The following is a 27,164-nucleotide window of genomic DNA, read 5'->3' as shown; positions in this document are numbered from 1 at the left end:
ATGGGTGTCACTCAATACTATAACACTCTCACACGCTACTGGCTGCAACTAGACCTATACGAAGTATATTCTTGGAAGTGTGTTGATGATTCTGCATTGTATAAGAAGATTGTTGAGCAGAAAAGGACAGTTCGATTTCTCCTTGGCCTAAATAGAGACCTAGACGAAGTCAGGGGGAGAGTCATGGGAATCAAGCCATTTCTTAACCTTAGAGAGGCTTTTGCAGAAGTTAGGAGAGAGGAAAGTAGGAAAAGGTTGATGTTAACAGAAAGTAAACCCGGAGTGGAAGTCTCGGCTTTATTCACCCACAATTCCTCTCAACCCAATAGGTTTGGCAAGGGACGGCCCTGGTGTGACCATTGCAAGAAACTGGGTCATGTCAAGGCTACTTGCTGGAAATTACACGGCAAACCAGTAGATTGGAAGCCATCCAACACTCGGGTTGAGAGAGAAACCCGTGCAAATAATGCCACCACCACGGAAATTAGTACCGAGGGTAGTCCTTTCACTAGAGAGCAAATGGAGGCATTGCAGAAAATGCTAAATCAACATCGAGCCCCGGACAACCATCCCACGCACCTGCCGAGTCACACACGGTGCTTCTTGCACACCAAGGTATCATGTCCTACGCTCATATTGTCAAAAATAAATCCTTACAGCCATGGATAATCGATTCAGGGGCCTCAGATCACATGACTGGAGACTCCAGCCTCCTAAAAATTATCAGCCGTGCACGAATAATTTTGGAGTCCGAATAGCTGACGGCTCTTTATCACCTGTGGCAGGAATATGATCAATTAATTTGACAAAGGACCTTCAACTTTCTTGTGTTCTTTATGTTCCAAAATTGAATTGTAATTTGATTTCTATCAGCCGACTTACGCGGGATCTTAACTGTGTGACTAAGTTCTATTCCAATCTTTGTGATTTTCAGGCAGTGGATTCGGGGAGGTGATTGGCAGTGCTGAGATGCATGATGGCCTGTATTTGCTCAAAGGAAATAATCTCTTCAGTAGACAAGTTCACTCACCGGGCCTTGGTCCTACATCAAATTCAGTCAAGTGTTTTCCAAATTCTGTGTCTTTTTCTAATTTAGTGTCTGTTGAAAGCCAAGTTATGTTATGGCATCTTCGCCTTGGTCATCCTAACTTTGATTATATAGGAAAGTTGTTTCCCCATCTATTCATTAATAAAAGTTCAAGCTTTTACCAATGTGAATTTTGTCAACTTGCTAAACATACAAGAAGTATCTATCCGAGCTTGCAATACAAACCTTCATCTCCCTTCTCTATAATTCATAGTGATATCTGGGGACCTGCACGCATCAAGAATATTAATGGGGCTAGGTGGTTTGTTACATTCATAGATGATCTGTGAGGCCCAATATCTAAATAAGTAAGCCCAGCCCATTTCCTATTTTATTTATTTAAACCCCAACCCATTTCTCCTATATCAGAACGTGAGATCGCTCATTCCAGAAACTCTTCTCCAGCCTTGCTCGTCGTCTCTCTACTATTTCTGCAGCAAGCGTGAATCATTCCAGCGGCCAGAAATTTAGCGCAGCAGCTTAGCAAACTTTCTTCCTCCATTATATTAGCTTCTTTCTTGCTAAATATTGGAAGGTATTGAGCTCATTTGGCATGATTTCCAGCAGCTAGGTGCGTGAGTTTCGATTTGGTTTTGGGTAAGCTTTTGGCTTCGATTCTTGGTTGTTCTTGGTGTGTTAGTTGGTAAAAGTGTAGTATTAAGCTTTTTCCCTAATTTCCAGCTAGGTTTCCGGCGTGAACAGTAACTCCGGCGACTTTTCCGGCGAGCCATCTTCGCGAGTTCACCATTGTGTGTTTAAGCTTCGTTTCTTGAGGTATTAAACTTGGAATTTCAGAATTTGTATGGGTTATATAGGCTGCCCGGGTTTCGATTTTTAACCAAGCCGATTTAATTTGATTTAGTCGGTTAGAATGCATTATATTAATATAGATAGCGAATTTATATTGTAGGTTTTATCGTTGGACGAGTTTCATTCGATAGCCTTTAAGATTTACCGGGGTATTGTAAGCTATAGTTGAGGTACGCTCAAACCTATATCATTATGACGGTTATATTGGCGTGTACGAATATTCGGTGAATGTTGTTTGCTATGATGTGCATTGAATGTTTATATTGTTGCATTCATGCATAAATTGTATTGGCATTACATATTGAGCCTTGACTCCTTTGACGGCTATTTATGATTGATTCTGTTGAGATATATTGAGTCATCAGAGGGACGAGTGGATTAGGATTAGCCACATTCCCAGATGACAGCTAGGGACGAGCGACTTAGCTACTCGCATTCCCGATGCTACGTGCATGGACGAGCGGCGATTGATGCTGCATTCCTGGCACGGGTGGCCACTGTTACTGTTGATGATGCTATTCGTTTGGACTTCATTTGGTATCCATTATTCCGTTGTTACCATTCATGCATCGCATAGCATTGCATTTACTTGATATTATTACATGTCTTTTATTTACGTCATGATTTTACTGGTTTGTCGTACTGGGGTCCGACCCCTGTTTTCTTTTGATGTTGTGGTTGTTTTGATGCCATAGCAGGTCATTCCAGGGGTTTTGACGCGTCTGGTGGAGCATCAGCGAGTGGAACCCAGTAGTCAGTCGATTTGTGTCAGAGTTCCCAGATATTTATATATTATACTGGTTTGATACATTTGCCAGGGAGATGCCTTGTGTAGCTGTATGGTGATGTCTTTATGTGGTTTGGATTTTATTTGTGGTTTGTTGTGTCTAGTCCTGGCCAGTGCGGCTGTAGGATATTTGTTTGGTTGGTTGTGAACTTGACGTTATTTTCGAGCGTATATTATTGTTGTTGTGTTTTGAGATTTTTGGGATGTCCTACTTACGGGGAGATCATGCCGAAATTTCTGTAGGCCCAAATTAACGTTTTAAACTCGTTTTCGCTGTTTACACCATTTAATCCTTGTTGTGTGGTAATTAAATATTAATTAAGTGCACGGGCCCTGACAGTTTGGTATCAGAGCGTAACTGGGATACGCTCGAAATAGAGTCTAGGACACTCGAGTTTAGGCACAAATAAAATGATTGTGCATGTGCTTGATTTTTTTTGCTCTTGCTTGCTTTTATGTTTTGAATTAATTGTATCAGCATGACTAGAGCGTACTAGTTTAAGTTTATGCTTTTATACTCAACCGATTATTTTGTTTCTGCTTGTGGATTAAATATCTGTGTCTTGTAGATGGCACTTGGGCGGAAGAGTAGAAAAGGAAAGGAAGTTGTTCAGGAGTCTGAAGCTCCTAACGTTAGAGGACTGAACGAGACTGACTGGGGAAGACGAGGTCGTCGTCCTCGGGGTGAAGCACGAAATGTTAATGTTGACCGTGAAGTGGATCAGTTGACGAGAGGAATGGGTGAAATGGAATTAGTGATATCTCGATTTCAGAATATGCGTCCTCCTCGATTCTTTGGGAATGAAGATGGCGAGAAAGCTATAGCGTGGCTAAAGAGTATGAAGCGTTTGTTTAATATGCTGGAGTACACCCCTGAATTGCAACTTAAGTTGGCCATTTGTCAATTAAAGGACCGAGCTCAGTTGTGGTGGGAAACTATTGAGGATGCTTTGAAGGAATCGGGTGAAAGAGTTACTTGGGATGTGTTTTGTGCTCAGTTTGCTCGAGAGTATTCACCGCCTTCTTATTATTCGGCCAAGGAAGCTGAGTTTAATAGATTGACTCAGGGAAATATGACTGTTGTAGAGTATGCCTCTCAATTCTCAGCGCTTCTTGCCTATGTTCCTTATGTTGCTAGCAGCGATCGGAACAAGCTATCGCATTTTATGCAAGGATTGAATCGAACCATTTGCACTTTGGTAGTAGCTGGAGCACCTATTAATTATGCCGATGCCGTTGAGAAAGCCAAGAATGTGGAGGCGAGTCTACTTTTGGCGGAACCACAGTCAGTTCATCCAGGTTTTCCTCAGAGTTTCGGAGGCAATGTGCCGTTGCCAGTGGGGGCACCACTATACCCATCTTTACTGCCGTACCAGCCTTCGCAGCCTTATCAGCAACCAAAGCAGCAAAGCTTTAAGGACAAAGGAAAGCAGTTCAAGAAACAGACTCGTAGCAGTTCTTCTAGTTCCGGCAGTCAGCGTGGAAGCTCAGTTGGGTCCCCAGGTGGAGTATTTTGTGATCGTTGTGGTGGTAAGCATTTCAGTACTCAGTGTACGGGAGTTCAAGGATCTTGTAATATCTGTGGGCAAGTTGGACATTATGCTAGAGTATGTCCGAATGCAGCAAGACAACAATCTCAGCAACCTCAGTTTGGTCAAGGTTTTAGAGGACAAGCAACTAGGCCTTTTGTTCCGACTCAGTCTTTTCAGCAATCTAGCTATCCTCAGCCTAGAGGTCCGGTTCAGCAACGTTTCCCAGGGCCACAGCAGGCTCGAGTTCATGCTTTAACCCAGGATCAAGTTCAAGACGCACCGGGCGGAGTTATCGCAGGTATCTGTCTTATTTTTAATCATCTTGCGCGCATATTGATAGACACAGGAGCATCTCATTCATTTGTATCTGTTGTATTTGTTGATGAGCATGAGGTTGCTACTACTCCGTTGATAGATACTGTGTCAGTTTCTACTCCTGCCGGTGTATGTTTGATGTCTCATGAGATAATTCTAAATTGTGTGATTAGATTCGATGACAATATTATGATAACTAATCTAATCAAGCTAGATATGTCTGACTTCGACTGTATTCTGGGAATGGATACTCTGTCTAATTATCGAGCTACCGTTGATTGTTTCCATGGAGTTGTCAGATTCAGACCGTATTATTGCAGTAAATGGAATTTTTACGGTAGTGATTCAGAATCACGTATTCCATTAGTGTCAGCAATGTAAATGTTCAGACTTTTGTCAACAGGAAATGAAGGATTCATGATCTATATAGTTGATGCGACTCAGGGAAAAAGATTCGAAGTTTCTGATATTCCTGTTGTCAAGGAATTCCCCGATGTATTTCCTGATGAAATTCCTGGATTTCCACCCCAGAGGGAAATTGATTTTAGCATTGAGTTGGTGTCCGGGAAAAATCCTATTTCGAGAGCACCATACCGTTTGGCTCCAGCGGAATTGAAAGAACTGAAAGAGCAATTACAGGACTTACTGGAAAAAGGCTATATTAGACCAAGCATGTCACCATGGGGAGCTCCGGTATTGTTTGTCAAGAAGAAAGACGGAACGATGAGAATGTGCATTGATTATAGGCAATTGAACAAAGCTACTGTAAAGAATAAGTATCCTCTGTCGCGTATCGATGATTTGTTTGATCAGTTGCAAGGTACGTCAGTTTATTCAAAGATTGATCTTCGTTCTGGCTACCATCAGCTCCGAGTTCGAGAGGAAGATGTGCCGATGACAGCATTTCGAACGCGTTATGGGCATTATGAATTTCTAGTTATGCCTTTTGGGTTGACTAATGCTCCAGCGGTTTTTATGGATTTGATGAATCGTGTTTTTCGAGAATTTATAGACAGATTTGTTATTGTCTTCATAGATGACATTCTGATTTATTCGAAAACAAGGAAGGAGCATCGAGAACATTTAAGGTTAGTCCTCCAGACACTCAGAGCAGCACAATTGTATGCAAAATTTTCTAAATGTGAATTCTGGCTGGACAGAGTAGTATTTCTGGGTCATGTTATATCAGCTCAAGGAGTATCAGTGGATCCTAGTAAGGTGGAAGCTGTTATCAATTGGCCAACACCGAGGAATATTTCCGATATTCGCAGTTTCTTGGGATTGGCAGGATATTATAGGCGTTTCATTGAAGGATTTTCTATTATAGCAAGGCCTATGACCCAATTAACGCAAAAAGATCGACGTTTTGTGTGGACTGATGAATGCGAGTCAAGTTTTCAGACTTTGAAGGAAAAGTTGACAACAGCTCCAGTGCTAGCTTTACCATCAGGCTCAGGTGGATATGTTGTTTGTTCAGATGCATCTCTAAATGGACTTGGATGTGTTCTAATGCAAAATGGGCGAGTGATTGCATATGCTTCTCGTCAGTTGAAGCCGCATGAGACCCGATATCCAGTGCATGACTTAGAGTTGGCTGCCATTGTGTTTGCATTGAAGTTATGGCGTCACTATCTGTACGGTGAGAAGTTTGTGATTTATTCGGATCACAAGAGTCTTAAATATCTTTTCTCACAGCCTGACTTGAACATGAGACAGCGTCGATGGATGGAATTGCTTAAAGACTTTGATTGTGAGATTCAGTATCAACCAGGTCGAATGAATCTTGTTGCAGATGCTCTCAGCAGGAAAGTTCAGAATGCTATGCTGACATCTTTGACTATCTCTAAAGTTCACGAGCACTTGGGAACTTCAGGATGGACTTATCAAATCAGTGGAGACTACTTTATAGTGTCATCTATTCAAGTTGAGCCACAGATTTTGTCCAGAATCAAAGCAGCACAAAAGACCGATCCGCACATTCATAGATTGAAAGAATTGTCTCGAGCAGGTCAGACTGAAAAGTTTAGTGTTGCTTCAGATGGTAGTCTGCGCTTTAATGGTAGACTTGTGGTTCCAAATTTGTTAGATCTGAAAGAAGCCATACTAAAGGAAGCACATTGTAGTCGGCACAGTATTCACCCAGGAATTCGAAAGATGTATCATACCTTGAGAGCTCATTATTGGTGGGAAGGTATGAAGAAAGATATCTCTCATTTTGTGGCTAAATGTTTAACGTGTCAACAAGTTAAAGCCGAGAGAATGAGACCTGGTGGAATGTTGCATAGTCTTGAAGTGCCACAGTGGAACTGGGAGCACATTGCTATGGATTTTGTGACTCATTTGCCTCGTTCAAATCGTGGTTGTGATGCGATTTGGGTGATTGTTGATAAATTATCTAAATCAGCTCATTTTATTCCGTATGATCGTACTTGTACTTATATGAAAATGGCGAAACTGTACATTGATCATATAGTGAGACTGCATGGTGTGCCAGTAACCATAGTATCCGATCGTGATCCAAGGTTTGCTTCGAAGTTTTGAGGAAGTTTGCAATCAGCTTTGGGTTCAAAGTTGGCTATGAGCACTGCCTATCATCCACAGACGGATGGTCAGTCAGAAAGAACCATCCAGACTCTAGAGGATATGTTACGAGCAGCAGTGATGAATTTCAAAGGTGGTTGGCAAGAATCACTGTCTTTGGTTGAATTCTCTTACAATAATAGTTTTCAGACAACAATCGGTATGGCACCATTTGAAGCTTTGTATGGAAGAAAGTGCAGATCGCCGATATGTTGGGAAGATGTAGGAGAAAGACAGATGTCAAAACCAGAATTTATTCAAGAAATGAAAGATAAAGTTGAATTGATCAGGAAAAGGATGAAAGCAGCCCAGGATCGTCAAGCCAGTTATGCTAATAAAAGGCGTAGACCTTTAGAATTCCAAGTGGGCGATTATGTTTTCTTGAAAGTGTCACCTTTCCGAGGTACCATGAGATTTGGACATAAAGGGAAGTTAGCTCCGCGTTTTATTGGTCCGTATATGATTGTTGAGAGGATTGGCACATTGGCTTATCGTTTGGATTTGCCGCAGAGTTTGTCTTTGATACATAATGTGTTTCATGTATCTATGTTGCGGAAGTATGAGCCAGATCCGTCTCATATCTTGAATGTCGAGGATGTGGAGTTAGACAGTTCCCTTAGCTATGTTGAACATCCAGTGCAGATTTTGGACCGCAAAGAAAGACAGCTCAGAAGCAAGACGATTCCATTGGTTCTGGTACAATGGAGTAGGCATGGAAAAGAAGAATCTACATGGGAATTAGAGGCAAAGATGCGACAAGAATGGCCTCATTTGTTTGAGAATGTACAGAATTTCGCGATGTATTCTGAATTTCCTATGTATTATCAGTCGTGATGTTTTGATTATCAGTTGTGTTTGATAGATTTCGAGGACGAAATCTTTTATTAGTGGGGGAGAATGTGAGGCCCAATATCTAAATAAGTAAGCCCAGCCCATTTCCTATTTTATTTATTTAAACCCCAACCCATTTCTCCTATATCAGAACGTGAGATCGCTCATTCCAGAAACTCTTCTCCAGCCTTGCTCGTCGTCTCTCTACTGTTTCTGCAGCAAGCGTGAATCATTCCAGCGGCCAGAAATTTAGCGCAGCAGCTTAGCAAACTTTCTTCCTCCATTATATTAGCTTCTTTCTTGCTAAAGATTGGAAGGTATTGAGCTCATTTGGCATGATTTCCAGCAGCTAGGTGCGTGAGTTTCGATTTGGTTTTGGGTAAGCTTTTGGCTTCGATTCTTGGTTGTTCTTGGTGTGTTAGTTGGTAAAAGTGTAGTATTAAGCTTTTCCCCTAATTTCCAGCTAGGTTTCCGGCGTGAACAGTAACTCCGGCGACTTTTCCGGCGAGCCATCTTCGCGAGTTCACCATTGTGTGTTTAAGCTTCGTTTCTTGAGGTATTAAACTTGGAATTTCAGAATTTGTATGGGTTATATAGGCTGCCCGGGTTTCGATTTTTAACCAAGCCGATTTAATTTGATTTAGTCGGTTAGAATGCATTATATTAATATAGATAGCGAATTTATATTGTAGGTTTTATCGTTGGACGAGTTTCATTCGATAGCCTTTAAGATTTACCGGGGTATTGTAAGCTATAGTTGAGGTACGCTCAAAACTATATCATTATGACGGTTATATTGGCGTGTACGAATATTCGGTGAATGTTGTTTGCTATGATGTGCATTGAATGTTTATATTGTTGCATTCATGCATAAATTGTATTGGCATTACATATTGAGCCTTGACTCCTTTGACGGCTATTTATGATTGATTCTGTTGAGATATATTGAGTCATCAGAGGGACGAGTGGATTAGGATTAGCCACATTCCCAGATGACAGCTAGGGACGAGCGACTTAGCTACTCGCATTCCCGATGCTACGTGCATGGACGAGCGGCGATTGATGCTGCATTCCTGGCACGGGTGGCCACTGTTACTGTTGATGATGCTATTCGTTTGGACTCCATTTGGTATTCATTATTCCGTTGTTACCATTCATGCATCGCATAGCATTGCATTTACTTGATATTATTACATGTCTTTTATTTACGTCATGATTTTACTGGTTTGTCGTACTGGGGTCCGACCCCTGTTTTCTTTTGATGTTGTGGTTGTTTTGATGCCATAGCAGGTCATTCCAGGGGTTTTGACGCGTCTGGTGGAGCGTCAGCGAGTGGAACCCAGTAGTCAGTCGGTTTGTGTCAGAGTTCCCAGATATTTATATATTATACTGGTTTGATACATTTGCCAGGGAGATGCCCTGTGTAGCTGTATGGTGATGTCTTTATGTGGTTTGGATTTTATTTGTGGTTTGTTGTGTCTAGTCCTGGCCAGTGCGGCTGTAGGATATTTGTTTGGTTGGTTGTGAACTTGACGTTATTTTCGAGCGTATATTATTGTTGTTGTGTTTTGAGATTTTTGGGATGTCCTACTTACGGGGAGGTCATGCCGAAATTTCTGTAGGCCCAAATTAACGTTTTAAACTCGTTTTCGCTGTTTACACCATTTAATCCTTGTTGTGTGGTAATTAAACATTAATTAAGTGCACGGGCCCTGACATGATCACACAAGAATTACTTGGACCTTTCTCATGAAGGAAAAATCAGAAACATCCATGATCTTCCAAACCTTTCACTCCATGATATCCACCCAATTCCAGAGCAAGATCAAAGTTCTTAAGACTGATAATGCTAAGGATTACTTCAACTCTGTCCTTGGATCTTATTTTTCCAAACACGGTATCATTCACATAAGTTCTTGTGTGGATACCCCACAACAAAATGGAGTGGCAGAAAGGAAAAATAGACACTTACTCGAAGTTGCCCGTGCTATCATGTTCACCAACAATGTCCCTAAGTATTTATGGGGAGAGGCCATTCTTACTGCAAATTACCTCATCAATAGGATGCCAAGCCGAGTCTTAAAATTTCAAACCCCCCGTAAGACACTTCTCAATGCCTATCCTCACATTCAGTCTTTTTCTTCAGATCTACCACTCAAAATTTTTGGATGTTCTTCCTTTGTTCACATTCACCAACATCATCACACTAAACTCGATCCAAGATCTCTAAAGTGTATATTTATTGGATACTCCTCCAACCAAAAAGGTTACAAGTGTTACTCTCCAATCACTCGAAGAGTATACAACACCATGAATGTAACATTCTTTGAACATCAGCCCTACTTCTCCAAATCCGACTTCCAGGGGGAAACCCTGACTTCGGATCCTTTCGTAGATATCAATGATTTACCAGCCCAACAAATACCCGATCCTGTGTATCTTCTCGAGCCTGAAATAGTTCCAGCACCAGCCCAACAAATGTCCACTTCTGTGTCCATACCCAGGCCTGAAATATTTCCAACCTTGGTTACTCCTACTACTGAAACTGCTCCACTTGGTTTAAAACAACCACAAATCGACACTCACAACTCCGAACTACATGTCTATAGAAGGAGAAAACCCATAGAGCATATACAGGACATCAATCCAACTCAGAATTCTCAATCGTCAGCACCAGACTCTCCTGCCCATGATGATTATATGATTGATGATTTGGATCAGCCAATCGCCCACCGGAAAGGTGTTAGAGGGTGCACTAATCATCCTATTGAGAAGCATGTTGCCTATGGGAAGTTGCTGCCTACATACAGAACATTTATTTCAACTCTTGATAGCATACAAGTGCCTAATTCTGTACAGGAAGCTCTAAGGATTCCAGCATGGAAGAAGGCAGTTGAAGAGGAGTTTAAGGCTTTAGAAATGAACAATACATGGACTCTTGTAGAGCTGCCACATGGCAAAAACCCAGTTGGTTGCAAGTGGGTATTCACAGTAAAATACAAAGCAGATGGTAGTGTTGAAAGATTCAAGGCTAGACTTGTGGCCAAAGGTTTCACGCAGTCATATGGGATTGACTACCAGGAGACATTTGCTCTAGTTGCCAAACTCAACACAGTTCGAGTTTTACTCTCTCTCGCAGTGAATCTGGATTGGCCTCTTCACCAACTTGATGTAAAAAATGCCTTCCTGAGTGGGGATTTAGAAGAAGAAGTTTATATGACTATCCCTCCAGGAATGGAAACCAAGCCAAACAGCAGGTTAGTATGTAAACTCAAAAAGTCTTTGTATGGCCTGAAGCAGTCACCACGAGCTTGGTTTGATAGGTTTGCTAAGGTTGTGATCGCTAATGAGTATCACCAGTGTCAGGCAAATCATACATTGTTCGTAAAAAGCAAACCAGGAGGGAAAATTGCAATTCTCATAGTGTATGTTGATGATATCATACTGACAGGAGATGATTCAGAGGAAATTATCAGTCTCAAAAATATGTTGGCTGTGGAGTTTGATATCAAGGACCTTGGGAACATGAAATATTTTCTAGGAATGGAAGTGGCTCGGTCTAAAGAAGGAATTATCATATCCCAGAGAAAATATATACTAGATTTGTTAAGCGAAACAGGTTTACTTGGATGCAAACCTGTTGACACGCCTATGGATCCTAATATGAAGATGATCAGGAGTGAGGACAGCAGCCTTGTGGATAAAGGAAGGTACCAGAGACTAGTTGGTAAGCTCATCTATCTATCTCATACTAGACCTGACATTGCATACTCTGTCAGTGTAGTCAGTCAACACATGAATGATCCAAATGAGGATCATATGGAAGCAGTGATTCGAATTTTGAAATACCTGAAGATGACTCCAGGACACGGTCTTCTATTTAGAAAGTCTAAAAATCGGGATGTAGAAATCTACTCTGATGCTAGTTGGGCAGGAGAACTGACAGATAAAAGATCAATCACTGGTTATTGCTCATATGTTTGGGGTAACCTTGTGACACGGAGAAGCAAAAAGCAAGCTATTGTTTCTCGCAGTAGTGCTGAATCAGAGTACCGTGCCTTGGCATTAGGAATTTGTGAAGGAATGTGCCTTCAAAGGCTATTAAAAGAGCTCAAGGTTCAGACACAAGACAAAGTAAAGATCTTTTGTGACAATCAAGCTGCCATCAGTATAGCCAAGAATCCTGTCCATCATGACAGAACTAAACATATTGAGATCGATAGACATTTCATATCAGAGAAGGTGAACAATGGAATTGTTCAACTCTTATGTTCCAACACGACAACAGCTTGCTGATATTCTCACCAAAGCACTTCCAAGAGCTACTTTCAAGGAATTAAACTCCAAGCTTGGTTTGCATAATATATACAACCCAGGTTGAGGGGGAGTGTAGAAGAATAATATTTATTTATTATTTAGATTTGATTAGATTTAGATTATTCTGTTACTTTAGTTTGTTATTCTATTTCCTTAGTTATTTAGATTTGATTAGATTTAAATTATTCTATTTCCTTAGTTTGTTATTCTGTTTCCTTAGTTGATACGATCACATCAACTATAAATAGTCTGTATATTGTTATTGGAAGATAATAAGAAAAATAGTTTGTATTGCTTCAATATATATATGTGTGTGTGTGATTTTTAGTTTAATTTTTACAACTGTTTTTAAAAGAAAAAAAAGAAAGGAAAAAATAATGATTGACCTTGGAAAAAAGGGGTAGAAAAGGAGTTTTTCAGTATTGTATATGGACTACTGAAAATGAAAATATATTTTAAAATTATCAAATTCAATTACTCCATAGACAAAAATAAGTAGCAATAATAATTTAGAACATATTTTATAGAAATGAAAGGCATTCTTTTGTTCAGTGGCTTGAATTGAAATGAAAGTGGTAACGACTGAAAATTTAAGTGGTATAAGCATCCAAAAAAGAATCTTCCTGAACAAGAAGAGCTTCATCTTCACATCACTCAACAAACCGTGGCCGTCTACAAGCTTCTCTCGATAAAATCCCATATCCTCTCCTCCATATATATGCGATCCCTAAGCCTACGAGGCATGTGTCGTTCATCTGGAAAAATCAACAATTCGTAAGACTTACCAGCCGCCACAAGCTCGTTCACCAGCCTAGCCGTGTGCCTAAAATGCACATTCTCGTCAATCATCCCATGAACTAGCAACAGCTTCCCTTTCATGTTTCCAATGTGATGCATCACCGAGCTATTCAGATATCCTGATTCATTTTCATGAGGTAAACCCATATATTTTTCGGTGTAAAAAGTATCATACCCATCCCAAGATGTGACCGGGGCACCAGAAATTGCGCATTTGAAAACTTCAGGATATCTTGCTAGTGTGATGGCCGAGAGATATCCACCATAACTCCATCCACACAACCCAATGTGACCGAGTCTGGCTAATCCCTGCTTGATGAGCCATTCAGCTCCAGATCGCTGATCCTCTGCATCAATCTGGCCACAGTGGTCCTTGATTGCGCCTTCAAATTTGAGTCCACGTCTAGCAGTTCCTCTATTATCCATCTGGAAAATGTAGAAACCACAATCAGAAATGTCTTTATTTCTTTTGGAGAGAGTCGAAATATTAAACATAGTTAAACTTTGAAAGCATTGGTATCATCAGAAACCACTACTACCATAAGCTCAAGCTCATGGAAGGTGGCACAACAATTGTTTTTAAACTCCATCGCATGTAAGTCAAAAGGCTAAGAAATATACGCTTGAATTTAATATCTAACACGAACATGCATATTGATCGTATATTAGGCAATCAAGATCACCCAAAACCAAACTAATTTACATAAGGGGTCTTACGCACCAGGACTTTGAACATGTCACCCTTGGCTCAACGCAATACTGCATTGAAGACCACTTTTCCCAGCTTTTGAATGAAATGGTTTCTAACAGTAGTTTTATATCTTAACAGGTATCTATAAAGTTCAATGAAGGACCGCAAATTGTACAATACAATACTACATTAAGACATTATTTGGTGAAAGGATAAGGTTGAACATCCTTGAATCATCCAATATTTGACTCAAGTTTTACAATAACTGAAGTTAAAAAATAACTATGTTATCTTTGTCTTGCAATTTACTAGCAAGTCATTCATCATCTCATCTTACGAGCCAACCGGTGTCTTAAAAGTATTGAAGATGCGTCATATTATTGTACCAAAGAGTGCAAATGACATGCATTGAGCATAGGTGGTTTCAAATAATAATTAAAATTGTAACATGTATATCTAGGGTTCATTAAGGGCCACAATTGGACAATAAGAAGGTAGACTAAAGGTAGTGAAGATGTGTCTTATACTTGTACTAGTGAGAGCAAATGACATGAATCGAGCTTAAAATGATAAATTAGGTCACCTAACAAATACCTTCCAGACTAATATTCCTTTACTTCTCAGATATTGGGATCTCATGTCAACTGTATTTATCCAAGAATCAGAGACTAGTTGTACACTAGGACCACCATAAACCTGAATCATTGTTTTATACGGTGGTGGTCCAAATTTTGCTTCGTCTGGTTTGTATAACGCTCCATACAAAGTAGTTCCGTCCTTTGCCTCTGCCTGAATCACCTCTGGAGGCTCGAGTTGGAGTTTTCTAAATCTGGGAATGTCGGCTGGATGTTCATAAAGAGACAAAATCAAGCTCCCATCGTGTAACGAGTGTATGGAAACCTTGGGAGGCAAACTCAAGGAATCATGGATATCTACAAACCTCTGCAATTGATGATCAAGCACAACCACATGCCTTCCCTTTCCATGGGTCAGTCTCAATGGAGTTTGTACAGAACGGCTCCCATTCAGGAACAAGTTAGTGCCATAAAGATGAGATTCCAGAGGACCGTCTAAAGTTCCAGTGAAATAAACTATGCCAGAAACCTCATTTACACCAGCAACTTGCTCAACCATCCAATGACCATGGGTAATGGGTCCCAAGCACGCCCCATCCAAATCATGCAAATATAGATGGCGGAATCCAGTTTTCTCGCTGGCCCAAATAAACCCCCCGAATGGTTTGCCCGGTAATTTGTCTAGTGGGGTGAAGCAATCGTGCAGATTGATCCACGTTTCATGTTCTTCTTCAAAGATGACTTTCCTCTCACCAGTTTTAATGTCGAACTTGATCATCTTTAATTTAGAATGTTTTCTATTCAAAACCTGAGCAGTAAGAATATTCCCGTGCATCCAATTCACTCGTGCCAAATACTCATTATCTTCCTGGCCCCCTCCTCCGCAGACAAGATCCATCCAACTAACTGGTCCTCCAGCAGCAGGAACAACGCCCAAACGAACTTTTACATTCGAACTGCCTGCAAAAGGGTAAGCATGGTCTTCCTGTGCATCTGAACCCACAAAATTTTTTCCTTGGTGCATGATCCTAAACAGAGGTATGTTTGATGAATCAACCTCAGTGAATGCAATGAATTTGCTATCTAGTGACCACCAGTAACCATTCTTCCTCTCCATTTCTTCCTACAGCCAGAAAACACGAGCCTTGTTGAGTATGCAACTAAAAATTGGGCTCCTTCTGAATGTGTAGGGGAAAAAAGGCATTTATTTCGAGAAGAATGTAAATGCTGACTCAACAAGGATCTCACCTGGGCTATGTACTCAGCAAGTCCATGTGTCTGGGAAAAAAACAAGGCAGTCCATCACTAAACAATAGAACAAATTCAACATTTTCATTGTACCAAAACACATTGTAGAAACTAAACATGAGATAGGCATCAACCTAGTTGAAAAGCAATAGCTGACCTGCCGAAGGACGATCAAAAAGTAGTGTGTATATGTTGCTGTAAAGTTTAAAAAATATGAGTTGCAATATTACGATCATCGGTAACGTTTCATCTGATGGAAAGCGGTTGGATCATCCATTGATATTAGAGATAAAGACAAGTGTTTGATTTCCATGATTGTAAGTTGGTGCATTTCTTGAGGGATTGTTAGGAACAAAACACCTGTCTTTGCTAGAAGAGCAATAAAATAACCAATGATGTAAATGGCGGGAGGTGGTTAGTGACCGCCGGCCGAGGCGGTTGAATTTTTAAAGTGATTTTTAATAGATAATCATATATAATCACAAATAGTCATCATTTTTTATGTAAGTTGTGTAATTAAATAATGTTCAAATATAAAGAAAATTCATACAATATAATATCATTTAGATAATGTGCAAATAAATATATAAATGCAAACTAACAAGATAATTAATAAAAATTCATCATCATATTAATGTTATTATGCTTACAAAGTAATATAATTACTTTTACTAAAAACCTAAGTTTTAATTTTTAAATTTCAAAGTTTCAATCCATCGTTAGAACAAGTACTAGACTAAACATAACTAATCTTCCTAATCATCTACATATGTATCATCTACTACATTCATAATCCTCTCATCATCGGACTCAAAATCAACATCTTCTTCATTCTCCTCCTTCGAAGTATCTAAATCTTCGTCAAGTTTTCTAATAGGGATGTTCCTTGCACTCCTCCTTGGTTGTAGCACTTCATCCGTTTCCGAGGCCTCCATTACCATTCTCCCGTGGCGGCGAGCGGCGGCGACAGACAGTTTGTGTAGTGGGCTTAATGGTTGATAGTGAGGAGTGAGAACCAAAAAAAATAAAGTGGGGGTGTGATTTAAATAACTAAGGTTTTGAGTTTTAAAATTAGTTGACTTTGACTGAGTTTTTAAAATTTGTCAACTATAACTTAAAAATGTTCACCGTCACACCTGGCTCGCGTGCTCATTGCCTCGACCGCCTGCCCACCGCTGTATAGCTTGGGCCGCCTAAAAGAGCGCCTCATGCGTAGGCGGTGCAATCGAAAATATGTAAATATTGGTCTGACAACCATCAAATGAAAATTTGACCCAGCCTCAAATGTCAGCTATGTAGCACGGACACCTTAAAAAAATTCTGAAGTATCAGGCACAGATACAACACGGATACGGATCGGCACGCGGATATGGCAAAATCCGTGTCGTTGACTTTTTAGGTTTACCAGTCGGATACGTTTTGTATACGGCGAGGACACGCCACAGATACATTTTTGTATACGTTTCGTCAAAAAAAAATTCTTTTCCTTTTTAAATAACTGCTCTGAAGTTGTGTATTGTATATATTTACATATATATATATATATACATTTATATTTCTACAATATATTTATATAAATATTTATATTTCTACAAATTTTAATACTAAATTTATATATATATATTTTTAATAATTGTCGTATCCCAACCATATCTTCTCTTATATTTTCAAAATTTTCCGTATTGCCGATCCGTATTGTAATCTTTTAACCGTATCCATGCAACATAGGATGTCATTGTGACCATTCTTCGTGACTATGGAGGATTAGGTTGCCGCTATATCCAATACAAACAACTGGTTGTTTACTGATACATTTTCTAAGAAAAGTTAAGGGAAAAAGTATATTTCCCTTGACAAGTCCCATTCAAACTGCGTGAGATTGTGTCATGCATTTATCTATCTCCCTACCGATTTTCTCTTCTATTTCAGCATTGATTCCTTCCCAAATTCATTTTATGTTATTCATTTTGAACATCCCCAACTTCAAAATTAGTACTCATTCAGATGTAAAAAGTAAGACAAAACAAAATTTTAATACTCGTTTATCGGCTGTCATTCTTTCTCAGAATTCAAAAATGAAATCTACTTTTCCTTATTAAAGGCAAACTGAAAGAAGTTAAGATATCTGCATGCGTTTTTTACAGAAGCAGTCAGGTGCACTTCAACAACAAAATCCAAACGGGGAAAAAAACCATGGCGAGGACATTAATTAAAGAGGAAAACAGAAACAAATTTAATTAAAATGGAATCCAAGGCTTACTATAGTATTTTCATGAGCACCCAAAGTCAATTGTTTTGACACGTTGTACAGAAGGTTCAACACATGAAGCTCATTGTCCCTCACATAAGCAAGCATGGTGCCATCCGGGGAGATATGTGGGTCTATAATTGGCGAGGAAGAGGTGTTAGGAAGCTTAATCTCTGGTTGAACGGCAAAGTCCTGTATATAGATCTGCCAACATGTTATAGAGATGGATTACTATATGTGACTATGGCAACCTACAGAAAGCTTGATTTTCGTCTCATGATAATTAAACAGACAGTTTAGGACAAGAATAGAGTACATGGAGTGAACTTGCATTCAGTGTTTGTGCGTCCAATCGCCATATACCCTTTATCACGCATTAATTGTTATATAAAATGCATAATTGATTGTTCATTGTCCCACCCAAAATCAGAGACGAAAGTTTCAATTAATACAAGACCACAAAACAAGTCAAGTTTTAAGAAAAGAGCCAAGCTGACCAATTTTCCTAGTCACAGTTATATTTTTCAGTCCAATAATACAATGCTCTATAACTTGAGAAAACTACCATTTTCACAACTTCACACAGCATGTTAAAAAGGTGTGTTTGGCTCACATTTCACTAAATAAACTTCAAGGTCACCATTCTATTATAACAGAATTCCAGAAACAGAAAACAAATTGAGATGTTAGGAAACACACCCCAGCTGGTAGAGGTACCATAAGTCTTTTTCTCTTCGAGCTCATCTTAACCCATTCATATCGTGTAACACCAAAGCCACGCTCTCTTAGTCGTTCCCTTCTCAATTTCTCCTCGGGAGACAAATTATTTTCATCAAGTCCACCATCTTCTGGGCTAAAAAACAAGTCATGCTTCCCAGTCTTGGGATCAAATACAAACACTTTTCTATTTAATGTCTGATCAGGGCTAAACAAGTACGCTATCAAACTATCATCAGGGCTAAAACTGATCGAAACTGGTGCACCGTAACCTGGTAATGGGTACTGAACTATTTCTTCAATGGGGAATACACTGAAATCATCCAGAGAGTTCGAGGCAGTTGTGTCGGTGGCAGGCATCTCTTCAGGAGACGTTCTTGAACGTTTCAAATTCCTCCTTTTTGCACTCTTATTGCGTGATTGCATCACAGAAAAAATAATCCAAAATTGAATATGCAATGCATCAATGCAAGCATGCTGAATAATGATCTGCTAAATACTAGTACATCAGAAACTTGTAAAAGAAAATAGTACTTCCCAAACAAAGAAAACCTTACAAACTTTAACCCCTGAAATCTGAACACCCTACTTTAAGTATATACCCCGATTAAACCAAATTAATAAACATTTGAAACCCAAAGAAGAGTGAAAGTAATAACCAACACAAACGAAAATTTAAACTTCAATTTTTTCAACGTGGGAAACTACTAAAATTATTATATAAATAAAAAAGTTTATCTAAACTAAATTAATCTCGAATAAGAATTTCGACTAAATTATAAAGCTGCTTTGTCGAACTGCTTTTTTCTTTCCCCCCTTCCCCACTTTGGCAACTGGAACAACGAAGGACAGAGTCTACCTTTTTACCATCAGAATCAAACCCAGTTGCTTATCACAAACAGCAATATCAACGCGTTGAACATTATCGGCGGGTAAAAAAAAAAGTTCGCGAAAATTTAAAAATTAGCGCCATCCATGACAGTGATTACTGATAATAATCGTAAATATGCAACAAAAACACTCGGAATTGGATTAATCAATACAAGAGGAATAAAAAACTGCAATCTGACCTGTTTGGGATGATCCACAATGAAAAAGACCGGACTCTGGATTCGAGATTCGAATTCGATTCCCTTTAACAACGAGTCCAATAAAGTATTAAGAGGCTATAATCAGATTAAACAGAAAAACCAAATCCTGAATTTGAAAGAACTAGAAAATGGCAATGATGAACTCGATTAGTGGTAGGAAACGAATATATTTGGGGAAGAGGAGCGTGACGACACTCGCCGTTGAAACGCGCGTCAGAAGTCAAGTCAGTGTGTAATGATTTTCTATATGCTTCCTTCATTTTTATATCCACAAGTTCTATTTAAAAAGAATTTACACATTATTAATAATTAAATTCCCTAATTCTTTTCGGCTTCATTTTTAGTAATTTAATTTCAATAACAAATTTGTAGAGTTCTAGGAATCAATTCATTGTATATCATGGGACATATAGATGTTCAAGGTTCATAGATTCCGATTTCGATTCCGATTCCCGAATTGATATTGAATTGAATCAGATGCTCGGTTAAGTATTATGATTCGGTTTCGAGTCCACTATATTTTTTTTACCGTTTTATCATTTATTTCATGTAATGTTTTAAAAAAAAAAAAGAAGCCTTCTTAATAATAACTATTTCAAAATGAGAATAATATTTCAAAATTACAAAAAAAATAAATAAATATATATTTATTGAAGATTCAACTAGAATAACATGATAATTACATCTCAATTTTCATCCTAATTAATAAAAACTATTTTACAATATTTTTCATATATTTCGTAATTTTGGCTAGCAAATTCAACAATAACTCTATCATCTTTTTATGTTTTTTTTTTTTTTTTTTTTATGTGAAACCAATCTTGTAGCATGAAAACTCTCAACATAGATTTTTTCTTTAATATTCAATTACACGGACGCTACACTTAAGCTGAATTGCTAGTATGTCTATCGACATCGATGAAAAAATTATATATTGCTTTAATTTTTTTTTCACTTGCATTGAACAGAACTGTACGTAAAATAATTTACGCTTAATATTATTATGACGAATATGAAAATATAATTTTATGAAAATGTTTATGCAGAAAAATCGCGTTATACATATATATGCTTATATTATTACATGTACAAGTTATGCTAAAATTGCATGAAATTTTATTATGTAGTACTTGGTATTTATTGTTTATGTATACTGAGTCATTATGCTCACTAGACTTGATCGATACAGAAGATGTAGTTGAGGAGATGGAAAGCGATGTCCAGTGAACAGGCTCGGGTCAGTGGCAGTGTAAACCCAGAGACCTTGATAAAATTTTAATATTAACTTTATTTTTAATACGAATGGTGAGCGTGATTTATTTTACGAGTTATATTTCTAAAAAATTATTTAATACGAAAATTTAAAATTTTTCCGCAATTATTAAAATAGTAGTATTGTAAAACGCTGTTCGTAGTACTTTTTCACACATTAATATATAATATAATTGAAAAAAGTAAATTTTATAAATAAATCTTTTATTTTATCTTTATTTAATTCATTCAAGAAATGACCGCACAATTTTCTGAATATTATTTATTATGATTATATTTGCAAAAATATAAAGTAGAAACACAACTAAAAATAGACATTGGAAAATATATTTGAGACAACTAAGAAACTTAACATATATATTTGGAATGAATGAAATATATTTTATTTGGTCAGATGTCATAACTTCCTCACGGTCATGTCTTCTCCCTTTAAATTCTCATATCTCAGAGCATCTCTCGTATTCAGATTCCCCCTTTATACATACATACATACATATATATATATATATATATATATATATATTAGTGCATAGAACACACACACACACACACACACACACACATATATATATTCAACTCTCTATACTTGTTTTTCTTAAGCTGGTCTCAAGTCCGAACCTCACCCCAAACTTGGAATTTCGTTGTGAGAGGACTGTAAGTCATCAACGAGAAGCCTTTGTACTTTATATATCAATATTTGACACAAATTCTAATCACAAAATACATAGCTTACACGAAACTTGTTGATATATTCTAATAGAAACCGTGCTAATCTACATTCTGTGCACTTTAAACCAGCAAGTTTCATAGATGTCTGGTTTCGCACTGATTAAGCCAAGAAGCTTACAACTCCGAGTCTTCAAGCTCAGAATGTGCCAAAAAACTTGGAACTGCTATTGTTATATCCCTGAAAATTACAATGATAACCACATGTCTAACAATTGTAGCTCCGTATTAACTTGAGTAAACAAGGACGAACCAAGAATTTTTCTTGCGACGAGGCGGCAAAATTTATGCTTCTAGATAAACTACAAGATAGAGCGAGCTTACTTGAGATAAGGCAGAGTCATATTCTTGATAAGAGATGGATTTTTTGATACAAATTCCTTCCACTCATCTTGGTCTATCCTTCCATCACATTTTGTATCTGCCTCAGAGAATGTCTGCAGGGATAAAAGTTGTGAAATCTTGAATTTAAAGTCGAAGATCAATAAAATGCAGAAGCCCGAGTAGAGATATCTTCACCTTGTCCACTATAATTTCAATGACATCCTCTGATAGAATGAGATCGGATTCGTGCAATAGCGCCAAAACCATCTCTTTTAACTGAAGTCATACACAAAAAAAGCCATCAGTTAGTGTTTCTTTTATTTCTTTTTTTCCCAATCGCTAATGCACTTATGGGGTGGAAGAAACTTTTCAGGGATCTTGTTAATTTCCGAAGCAGAATTAAACATAAAAAAATTTGCCTAAGAAGCGAATGTTAATACAATTATGACGCAACATTAGACTCGAAAAGTGGGATTTTTACGAAATAAAACGTTTAGGAATGTGTAAGAAGCCTACCTCTTCTCTCTCGATAAAGCCTGTGTGCCTTAGATCATACAATCGGTAGGCAACTGCCAGAATGACAAAATGACAAATGATGAGAACAGAGGTATCGCAAATGCATAAGTTGTTATAAATGTGAAGGTAACTCTAAATCTTACAGGAAATTTTGTCAGCAACTGGTGCATTAGGGTGAAAAACACTCAGCGATCGGACGAATTCTCCAAATTCAATCACTCCGTTCCGTTTGAAATCAAATAAATCAAATATCTACATAGAGAATTTTCACAATGGAACTGAAACTAAGAACGATGGTATAAAGATACGCATTTGTTTATCTGGGAGTACAGTAAGAAAAGCGGAGTCATCGTACCCTGTCAGCAAACAGATTTCTTTTGTTTCTGTTCCTGAATAGTGCTAGCTGGAATTCTTCCTGGGATGTCATTATATTAAAATTACTGAAAATTTCATGACACAAATTTTATGTTTGTAACGGGAGTCGGAACACAGTAGTAATCCAATCAATAAGAACACAAAATGAAAAGGAATTACTAGTATAACATAAACCAACGGGTAAGTGTACCTTGTGAATGAGCCCATCATCGATTATGGAGCTACTTATTTTCTTGAACAGTTGAAACAAAGCCTCGACTTCGCTCACTGTGACTGAAAATTTTGTTTGCATGAAAACCAGTTGACCAAATAGTCAGATTCAAATTAAATCAAAAAGGTTTGCGGAATAATGATGAATATTCTACAAGCACGGAAAGACATTCACCATGTGCATCTTATCCAAAATCATCAACCAGAGGATGCCAAATTTGATGACATTTTTTTCGGATTCTACAGTACACGAAGTACATATATGGCCTTTTAAGTTTACAAAATCGAGTGTGGATGCATACTCACAAGGCGTCTCAGCAGCAAGAACGGAAGGTTCCTCATAACCAGGAATATTTCTTCGACTTTTAGAGTTTATGCAGCCCATCTGAAAAGATTGGGGGTTTTATGCTTCAATTTATGTTATCACCCATCATTTCAAATTCTTGATACATTAATTTAATCCATTTCGAAAGTAACATTATGGATCATGACTGTTTGCAAATGCAGACCTTAACATTTTGCCATCGATAAGATCTTAAAGTATTTAGAACAAAGAAAATTTCATGAAATAGTTGTTAATGTACAAACTATTGATTATATCGTCTCGGTTAAGCTAGAACTTTTGGCACAAGTGATTTTGATAGTGGGTTCAAATAAAGATATCATATGCAAACATCCGCAATGCAAGTGAGATAAACTGTTCCAGCAAAACTATTTCATGGAACACAGATAAATTCTTACAAGATTCCAACAGGACATTATTCTTAATTTTCAAGTGTTTCTCTAACAACCAAAAAAGTTTAAACAGACCAACTTTATGAAAAAAATTGTTGGATCAAGAATTTGGTATATTTTGGTGGTTAACAAATAAAAATCAAAATTGATTTAAGAGAAACTGATACAGTTAAACAAAAAAACTAATATCATTCGAAACTGAATAAATAAGTATACAAGATTTCAGTTTACCAAAAATCAAAATCAGTCCACGTCAGAACACTAAACTGATGTCCACATCAAGCGGTCTGAACAAACTAATCGCAACAGTGTACAAGTCAAGACTATTCGTAACAATGTACGAACTGTCAGAAAAATGTTGACATGAACTAAAAACAAGCCAACGGACACTTTTGATTAAACAGATCTATTTCTGAAAGTATGAATAGAGGAAGAGTTGAATTAAAGAAGGATACAATCATTTTTCACCATCACGATTAAGTCTTCAAAATCCTTGATATTTTTGAGCGAAACTGAATCAATTCAGCACACCATAAAAGAATTCTATCTGATCGTTTAAGGATCATTTCGTGCTAAGTTAGTATCGTTGTGTATTACACGTGTATAGCAGTTTGTAGAATGTCTATTAATCAGTTGAGATACTAGGAATTTCAGTTTGGCAGTGTTTAGGAGGAAACTGAATCGGGATCTTGCGAACTACTTGTGTCATCCAAAGTCTTCTAGTGTGAACCTTCCTAAAAGAAGAAAGGGAGACGTAGGAGCTTCAGTTCTCCGAACATCCAGAAACATATCTGTCATCTTTACACTTCAACTTACACCTTACCATTCATTACGTGATTTGTTCAAATCTGTCAGTCTAACTTCTTTCAGCACTTATATGTTAGCAAAATGAGATAGACACTCGAGGATAATCAATTTAGTTGCCAACTCATCTAAACTAATTGAAGAAACTCACATATTGTGTTTAAGTGTTTAGAGGGACTTATCTCAACACTAAAAAAAACTTTAAAGATCAAAATTTGAATCTAACTCAACCCTAAAAACTATCTAAAGAGGATGATTGTTCACGTCCATATATACAACTGTCAAGAACTTAATACAGCCGATTTGAGACATTTAAGACACTCCACGCCTAGGAATGAACAACTAGAGCGTGAAGTATATAAAATATTATCGGACAACTCATAAAACTGTCCAACACGGGGAGCCTGATATATGATACTATTAAGATTGAGATTTGAACCAAACTGAAACCCAAAACTAGCTAAAAAAAAGATTGTCCAAGTCCGTATATACAACATCAAAACCTTAATCTGTCGATCATGTGAGACATTTAACAGAAACAATACTAATTTGTGTACAAAAGGACAACCCAAAAAAAAACCCATATTTCTTAACAAGATAATGGTTTTGTTAAAATATTTACAGGTCAAAAAACATGGACTAAATACATAGAGTTTCATAAACAAGAAAAATCATACCAACCCACAAGCCACACAATGATGTAAAAAAAATTTACTAGAATTGTCAATTGTGAAGTCTGATAAAAGAAAAACAATACCAAAGGTGTAGTCCTATTCGGCCCGATCCAACAAATTACTTGTTGGTGATCCTTGTTTGTCCTTTTCTTGACTTGATTTCTTCAATATTTTTCACTGTGACTCCTGAAAGATCAACTAAATATACTTCATATCCCCAAAAAGAAAAAGAAACAACACAAATGATCAAATTTTACAGCACAAGATTAGAGATACAACACTTCCATTCGTAGTTCCACCAAGATTACAGCAATTTTTTCAGATGAGTTGATTGTAAAAAAGAGAAAAACAGGAACCAAATAGGCAATCGATCCAGCATGTGTTTCAAGAACCAAGTGCAGTGGCGTTTTAAGTGAGAGTTGCACCAAGCACATTTCGAAGAAAAGAAACAAAACAGAAACCGAACAAACACAGTCTCGCTTCATCAATATTGAGACTTTTTTCTCACATAATCACAAGAACCCTCCATTTAAAAAAGATCAAATCTTGGGTACTTCACATGGAAATGGGATCGAATTATATCCATAAGAGGGAAAAAAACCAGAAGAACCCTCAAAGTACTTCTCCTTGTAATTGCTTTAGAGCGCATTCAAACCCAAAATGCACAACAAAAACCAGATTACAACTCGGTAAAAACCATGAAGAATGTGATCATGAAAAGTAGAAGCAGATCGAAACCGAGATAGAAACCGACACTCTCGGGAAGATCAGCACAGGATCCTGGGAAGGCTGCTGTATTTGATCTTCGAAACGCCGACTGCAGGTTCCATTTTCTGGCATTTCTGTGCGTTTACGTGTTTAATACACCACGACACAGATGCACTGAACCAGTCCACAGCACCGTCATATATAATAATAATAATATTATTATTATTATTATTATATACATATATAAAGTATCCATTAATTTTTTATAATTTAGTACGATAAATAATTTTTTTAAAGGTTAAATTGGTTTTAAATCTCAAAACTCAAACTCAATTTTATCCTAATTCTTTACACTTCAAAATTTTGTACAAACTCCCTAATAAGTTTAAGATTAACAAAAATACTATTATATATTATAATGATCGATTTTTCTGAGAGAAATGATATCAGAGTCTAGGTAAAATTATTTCAAACATATAAATTTATTATTACAGTATAATTAATTGTTTGAGGATGACAATTTTCTCAAAATACATGAATCCGAACCCAGGTTCGAGATTTATTTACAAGAATTATTTCAGAACTCTGGAATATTTGCAACAGGAAGATCTAACTAAGGTTAGATATCAAGAAGAAACTTATCAGAGTCCTAAGGTAAACTTATAATTCAAAATAATAGGTTCTTAGAAATAGTACCGGATTCCTCTAAACTCTCGGGAGATCTTAGAAAATTTCAAAAGACGGTACAAAATTATTGCAATATGTTGTATTATATACCCAAAATATGGAAAAAATCCTTGAAAATCAAGAAGAAATTCTTGGAATACTAAAGGATATTCGAATAAGAATTCAAATACTAGAACAAAGTCCTAGTAAGAGAACTTCAGAAGGAAGGTTACCACCATCCTTTGGAACTGAGCCCTTGTTACATCAACAAAGGAATGCTAAAGTCGTGCAAAAACCTTTGATTGAAGAAGAAAAAATAATCAATCTAATTAAATCTGTCTCAGAAAAAAATTAATCTGATGATAACTTTATAGAGGATTGATCTAGAGGATCTACAAGAGCTTGCGGAATCTTTCACAAATCTCAAAGTGGTAAATCTGAAGATGAACACAACGGGAGGGGAACCACCTTCTATAACCTGATCATCTTCTCAATAACCACTAAGGGAAAGTGTGGGATCTCAAAAT

General features: G+C 37.5%; 4 protein-coding genes across 12 annotated transcripts; 2 read left to right on the top strand and 2 right to left on the bottom strand.

The window, feature by feature from the left end:
* On the top strand, window positions 1-1,377 carry LOC140816148 (uncharacterized). The gene is made up of 2 exons (XM_073175223.1): window positions 1-496; window positions 935-1,377. Exons 1-2 carry the CDS (start codon window positions 1-3, stop codon window positions 1,375-1,377), a joined length of 939 nt encoding a protein of 312 aa, XP_073031324.1.
* Window positions 1,378-1,728: 351 nt separating this feature from the next.
* Window positions 1,729-9,657, top strand: LOC140817182 (uncharacterized). Of its 4 annotated transcripts, none has more exons than XM_073176817.1 (3): window positions 1,737-1,861; window positions 1,998-4,514; window positions 9,230-9,657. In XM_073176817.1, the coding sequence occupies exons 2-3, from the start codon at window positions 3,254-3,256 to the stop codon at window positions 9,286-9,288; spliced, it is 1,320 nt and encodes a 439-aa protein (XP_073032918.1). In that variant the 5' UTR covers window positions 1,737-1,861; window positions 1,998-3,253; the 3' UTR covers window positions 9,289-9,657. The 4 variants fall into 4 exon arrangements, 3 of the variants coding, with proteins under 3 accessions (XP_073032919.1, XP_073032918.1, XP_073032920.1); XM_073176819.1 differs by having other exon boundaries at window positions 1,738-1,861; window positions 9,233-9,657; XR_012114727.1 differs by lacking the exons at window positions 1,737-1,861; window positions 1,998-4,514 and adding exons at window positions 8,301-8,498; window positions 8,635-8,704 and having other exon boundaries at window positions 9,233-9,655.
* Window positions 9,658-12,751: 3,094 nt separating this feature from the next.
* LOC140815833 (uncharacterized) lies at window positions 12,752-19,865 on the bottom strand. 4 transcript variants are annotated; one of them, XM_073174804.1, is made up of 6 exons: window positions 19,607-19,865; window positions 18,519-19,025; window positions 17,832-18,023; window positions 15,572-15,601; window positions 14,343-15,446; window positions 12,752-13,483 (listed from the first exon to the last, which is right to left on the bottom strand). In XM_073174804.1, the coding sequence occupies exons 2-6, from the start codon at window positions 18,960-18,962 to the stop codon at window positions 12,932-12,934; spliced, it is 2,322 nt and encodes a 773-aa protein (XP_073030905.1). In that variant the 5' UTR covers window positions 18,963-19,025; window positions 19,607-19,865; the 3' UTR covers window positions 12,752-12,931. The 4 variants fall into 4 exon arrangements, with proteins under 4 accessions (XP_073030905.1, XP_073030907.1, XP_073030906.1 ...); XM_073174806.1 differs by having other exon boundaries at window positions 18,519-18,944; window positions 19,607-19,858; XM_073174805.1 differs by lacking the exon at window positions 19,607-19,865 and adding an exon at window positions 19,396-19,460.
* Window positions 19,866-21,561: 1,696 nt separating this feature from the next.
* Window positions 21,562-26,156, bottom strand: LOC140817154 (calcineurin B-like protein 4). 3 transcript variants are annotated; one of them, XM_073176781.1, is made up of 10 exons: window positions 26,018-26,156; window positions 25,347-25,449; window positions 23,353-23,435; window positions 23,031-23,113; window positions 22,821-22,880; window positions 22,609-22,717; window positions 22,466-22,518; window positions 22,145-22,225; window positions 21,950-22,062; window positions 21,562-21,806 (listed from the first exon to the last, which is right to left on the bottom strand). In XM_073176781.1, the coding sequence occupies exons 3-10, from the start codon at window positions 23,390-23,392 to the stop codon at window positions 21,743-21,745; spliced, it is 603 nt and encodes a 200-aa protein (XP_073032882.1). In that variant the 5' UTR covers window positions 23,393-23,435; window positions 25,347-25,449; window positions 26,018-26,156; the 3' UTR covers window positions 21,562-21,742. The 3 variants fall into 3 exon arrangements, with proteins under 3 accessions (XP_073032882.1, XP_073032880.1, XP_073032881.1); XM_073176779.1 differs by having other exon boundaries at window positions 23,357-23,435; XM_073176780.1 differs by having other exon boundaries at window positions 23,357-23,435; window positions 26,002-26,149.
* Between the last annotated feature and the right edge of the window lie 1,008 nt (window positions 26,157-27,164).

This window comes from Primulina eburnea, chromosome 16 (assembly GCF_022965805.1).
Source record: "Primulina eburnea isolate SZY01 chromosome 16, ASM2296580v1, whole genome shotgun sequence".
Taxonomy (NCBI): Eukaryota; Viridiplantae; Streptophyta; class Magnoliopsida; order Lamiales; family Gesneriaceae; genus Primulina; species Primulina eburnea.
Note: the sequence above shows the minus strand (reverse complement) of the source record. Positions and strands in the feature narration are given on the sequence as shown.

What these genes read in the sequence shown, in the direction of transcription:
- LOC140815833 (XM_073174804.1), bottom strand. Translation starts at nt 18,962, where the DNA reads ATGCAATCACGCAATAAGAGTGCAAAAAGGAGGAATTTGAAACGTTCA. An exon ending in GTGCTCATGAAAATACTATA is followed by an intron (nt 15,602 to 17,831) that starts GTAAGCCTTGGA and finishes TTTTTTTCCCAG; the next exon opens with ACACATGGACTTGCTGAGTA. An exon ending in AAGGAATATTAGTCTGGAAG is followed by an intron (nt 13,484 to 14,342) that starts GTATTTGTTAGG and finishes TACATTTTCCAG; the next exon opens with ATGGATAATAGAGGAACTGC.
- LOC140817154 (XM_073176779.1), bottom strand. Translation starts at nt 23,435, where the DNA reads ATGGGCTGCATAAACTCTAAAAGTCGAAGAAATATTCCTGGTTATGAG. An exon ending in AGTTGCTGACAAAATTTCCT is followed by an intron (nt 22,519 to 22,608) that starts GTAAGATTTAGA and finishes TCATTCTGGCAG; the next exon opens with TTGCCTACCGATTGTATGAT. An exon ending in ATGACTCTGCCTTATCTCAA is followed by an intron (nt 21,807 to 21,949) that starts GTAAGCTCGCTC and finishes TGTAATTTTCAG; the next exon opens with GGATATAACAATAGCAGTTC.
- LOC140817182 (XM_073176818.1), top strand. Translation starts at nt 3,254, where the DNA reads ATGGCACTTGGGCGGAAGAGTAGAAAAGGAAAGGAAGTTGTTCAGGAG. An exon ending in ACCGGGCGGAGTTATCGCAG is followed by an intron (nt 4,515 to 9,229) that starts GTATCTGTCTTA and finishes TTGATGCCATAG; the next exon opens with CAGGTCATTCCAGGGGTTTT.
- LOC140816148 (XM_073175223.1), top strand. Translation starts at nt 1, where the DNA reads ATGGGTGTCACTCAATACTATAACACTCTCACACGCTACTGGCTGCAA. An exon ending in CACGGAAATTAGTACCGAGG is followed by an intron (nt 497 to 934) that starts GTAGTCCTTTCA and finishes TGTGATTTTCAG; the next exon opens with GCAGTGGATTCGGGGAGGTG.